This window comes from Bactrocera tryoni, chromosome 4, assembly GCF_016617805.1.
Source record: "Bactrocera tryoni isolate S06 chromosome 4, CSIRO_BtryS06_freeze2, whole genome shotgun sequence".
Taxonomy (NCBI): domain Eukaryota; kingdom Metazoa; phylum Arthropoda; class Insecta; order Diptera; family Tephritidae; genus Bactrocera; species Bactrocera tryoni.
This window is the reverse complement of record NC_052502.1, coordinates 66,329,950-66,333,470: the sequence shown is the minus strand read 5'-3', so window position 1 is coordinate 66,333,470 and position 3,521 is coordinate 66,329,950. Positions and strand designations below refer to the sequence as shown.

At 41.3% G+C, this 3,521-nt stretch overlaps 1 protein-coding gene across 1 annotated transcript; it reads right to left on the bottom strand.

Moving 5' to 3' along the window:
* Window positions 1–645: 645 nt before the first annotated feature.
* On the bottom strand, window positions 646–1,596 carry LOC120774664 (leucine-rich repeat extensin-like protein 3). Its single transcript, XM_040104393.1, has 2 exons — window positions 1,533–1,596; window positions 646–1,461 (listed from the first exon to the last, which is right to left on the bottom strand). Exons 1-2 carry the CDS (start codon window positions 1,594–1,596, stop codon window positions 689–691), a joined length of 837 nt encoding a protein of 278 aa, XP_039960327.1. The 3' UTR covers window positions 646–688.
* Between the last annotated feature and the right edge of the window lie 1,925 nt (window positions 1,597–3,521).

Below are 3,521 nucleotides of genomic sequence, written 5' to 3'. Positions count from 1 at the left end.
AAAACTGAAAGACTAGTTCGCATATATACAGAAAAACGGACGCACGGATATAGTTAAATTGACTCAGCTCATCATTCCGATTTTTTACGTATATACTTTATACATATTAAATACATATACCATGTATATATACATATATAGATATTGAAACCGACAAAGATGGGCAATGAAAATATTGTCAAATAGATCAAATAAGCAGATCAACTGAGAGGACCTGCAAATCTCCTGAACCTGTGAACAATGGAATGGAGAGAAGATTGCACTAAAGGGGTTTCTTATTAAGATCCAATAAGTAGATCTCTAAACCACTAAATGTAACAATGAATCTGCCGTTTACCGACTAAGAACTTTTTGGCCCAACAATTAGAATACAATGATAATAGTTAGAACAAAGCGGTCAATCACTACCCCACTTATTCGGAAAAACTCATTTCTTTAGGTCCATGCAATGTATTACCAGAATTTCGTTTCAACTGACTTGGATTGAAAGTTTCATTCCTTTGCTAAATTGAGCGAGGAATGGAAGTTAAAGTTTACGTGGCACTATACCAAAGAACTCTTACATAGTTCTTTGAGGTGAGATACCGTCAAAGATTTGAAATTTAATTTTTTAATATTTATCAGTAACTTTTGCTTTAATTTTTCAAAAATAATTTACTATTATTTTAATTGGTAAATCGAACTAATCTTATGTGAAGTAACGCACTTCGTAATCACAATCGGCATAATGTGAAGTTGGTCTTGGTTTTGGCTTGTATTTGATTGGCTCCTGCGGCTTGTATGCGTATGTTTGCTCGTGGCTGCAATCATGTTCCTCATAATAACGATGTGGCGTTGCAGGTGCTGGTCTTGATGGCGAATAAGAATCAGATGAATGCCCATATTTAGACGAAGGTCGTGAAGGATAATGACTATATGCAGATGGTGGTTCATAAGCTGGTGCGGCAGCGGGTGCTGGTCGCGCTTTGTAGACAGGTGCGGGTGCTGGTACCGGCTGCGGTCCGTAGACTGGTGCTGGAGCCGGCTGCGGTGCTGGCTGCGGTCCATAGACTGGTGCTGGAACCGGCTGCGGTGCTGGCTGCGGTCCATAGACTGGTGCTGGAGAATGATATGGAGCTGGTGCGGGATATAATGCTGGTGCTGGTGTTGGTACTGGAACAGGCAGCGGTGCTGGCGGTTTCAAATCTGCCTTCTTTTCAAACTTGGCGTGCTCTTTTTCTTTGAAAAAGTCAAATAACTCCAATAACTTTTCATCGAATTTTTCCTTTTTCTCCTCCCATTTCTCTAATTTATTTTCTATTAAGGAGCCCAAAGTATCCTTTTTCTTTTCAAAAATATTAAATGGTTTAAGGAATCTGACTGTCGGAAATCTAATATTAACATGCTCGCTGCTCTCATCATCAATGCCATCGTTTTCAATGGTGATCAGCTTCTTAAAGAGTCCTTCAGATTGTTGAAAGGCTGGCAAGAAAATCAAAAAATTATATATATTCATATATATAGCCTTACACAACTATTTCTTGTCGCCTCACCAAAAATAGCCAACAAGAGTAGCGCCAACTGCTCTCGTCGCCCCAACATTGCCACCATTGTCATCGTCTGGCTGTGCGCGTTTGTCCACACCACTTGCCACGCTCTATATTTATAAAGTATATACAGATATGTATATAGTACTTCACCACTTTGGCATCCATCAAACCAAGCCACTGGCGCATTTTTCACAGATTTGTTGGAATTAGCCGCACGGCACGTACACATTATGCCAACTATGCTCAGTGTTTGGCAAGTGTGATAAGCGCCAGCACAGCTGTCTTGCCACGCATTCTACTCGAAATGCCTGTGATAAGCCTATCGAACTTTAGTTTTGCGTGACTGAGCCACACAAGTGGTGGCGACATTAGGCAGATATGGGTACAAGGCATACCTACTACATGCTTATATTTTAGTCTCTTGAACTTTGTAAAGCAAAAAATGGCGTTATGTACTTACGTTAACATTAAGAAAGCAACAATAATGGATAAACTATACTTGGTGGGGTCAATTGGGAGAAATCGACGTCAGTCCCTAGTTATTTATGTTTTTGGATGGAGAGCGCACAATATTAGTATTATGTAGTATCACAGAGCTGAGATGTTCAGAGAAGGTGCTGAGTCAAGATTCTTATTGACGAATGCATTTCAATATGAATCTCAGATCTTGTCGAAAGTGAAGTAAAGTCGGTTGAGTTGTTTAAATATTATTATGAGACGCTGGAGAGCGTGTAATTGTAATAAATGTCGACTGTATTAATTGAAAATAAATGCCAGACTAGGTTAGTCTGGAAGGCTAATAAGTCAAACCTAGTCCAGTTTTGGTTCTTAACGATATCAGACCGAATGCCGTCACGCAGTCCATGAGGATCAGTGATCTTTCGAAAAGCCAGCGCTTCACGCGAATTTTAATATATTCTGTGGTTTTACTAACGGTAACTCTATCAGTGTTTCATACCGTGTGATTAATATAGTCACTCTCGGCAACCTCGTCCACTATCAGTAGATATAAACTCGCTGCCGCCCTGCTACCCAAGACACTCTCGGCCGATATGCGAAATGAGGTTATTTAATCATCATCTTCTTCTTCTTTATTAACGTAGGCATTGCTGACACGGTTATATCCGAGTTTACGACAGCGCGCCGTTCTTCCTTTTCGCTGTTTGGCGCCAATTAGAGATTCCAAGTATAGCCAGGCCTTTTCCACTTGATCTTTTCAACGGTGTGTAGGCCTTCCTCTTCCTCTGAATCCCTCGGCGGGCACTGCGTCGAATACGCTTAGGGCTGTAGTGTTTTCATCATGACTTAGCCAGAATAGCCGCTAACTATTAATTCGCTGAAATATGTCAATGGCGTCGTATATTTCGTACAACTCATCATTCCGTCGCAAAACAAATTTTCCTCAAAACTTTTCTCTCGAAAACTCGTAACACCGACTCATCAGATGCTGTCATCGTTCATGTCTTCACACCATATAGCAGGATAAAGATGATGTGTGACTTGTAGAGTTTGGTCTTTGTGCGTTGAGAGAGGACTTTATATACTTCTCAATTGCCTTTTCAGTCCGAAGCAGCACCTGTTGGAAAGAGTTATTCTGCGTTAGGTTTCGAGGCTGACGTTGTTGCTGGTGTTAATGCTGATTCCAAGGCAGACAAAATTATCTACGACACCACAGTGACATGGCAGGCAAGTCGCGTGTGCGAAGACTGTCTGTTTGATGACAGTGGACCGTGATCTCATAGTATATTGAAGAAGTCGCAGGTATGTAGTCGCCTTGTCTGAAACCTCGTTTGGTATGGCACGGCTCGAAAAGGTTCTTCTCGAGCCTGAGAGAGCTTCGGTCATCTAATAGATGTTAATTCTGGCTAGTTCCGCGGTATCGAAGTGAAGTCTAAGTGGCTTAGGTGTCAAAACGCCCCAAAAATGGGAGGGGAAAGTATTGAAAAGGAGAAGGATGTTTTGTTTACAATCTATAACGCAACGCTGCTTCCA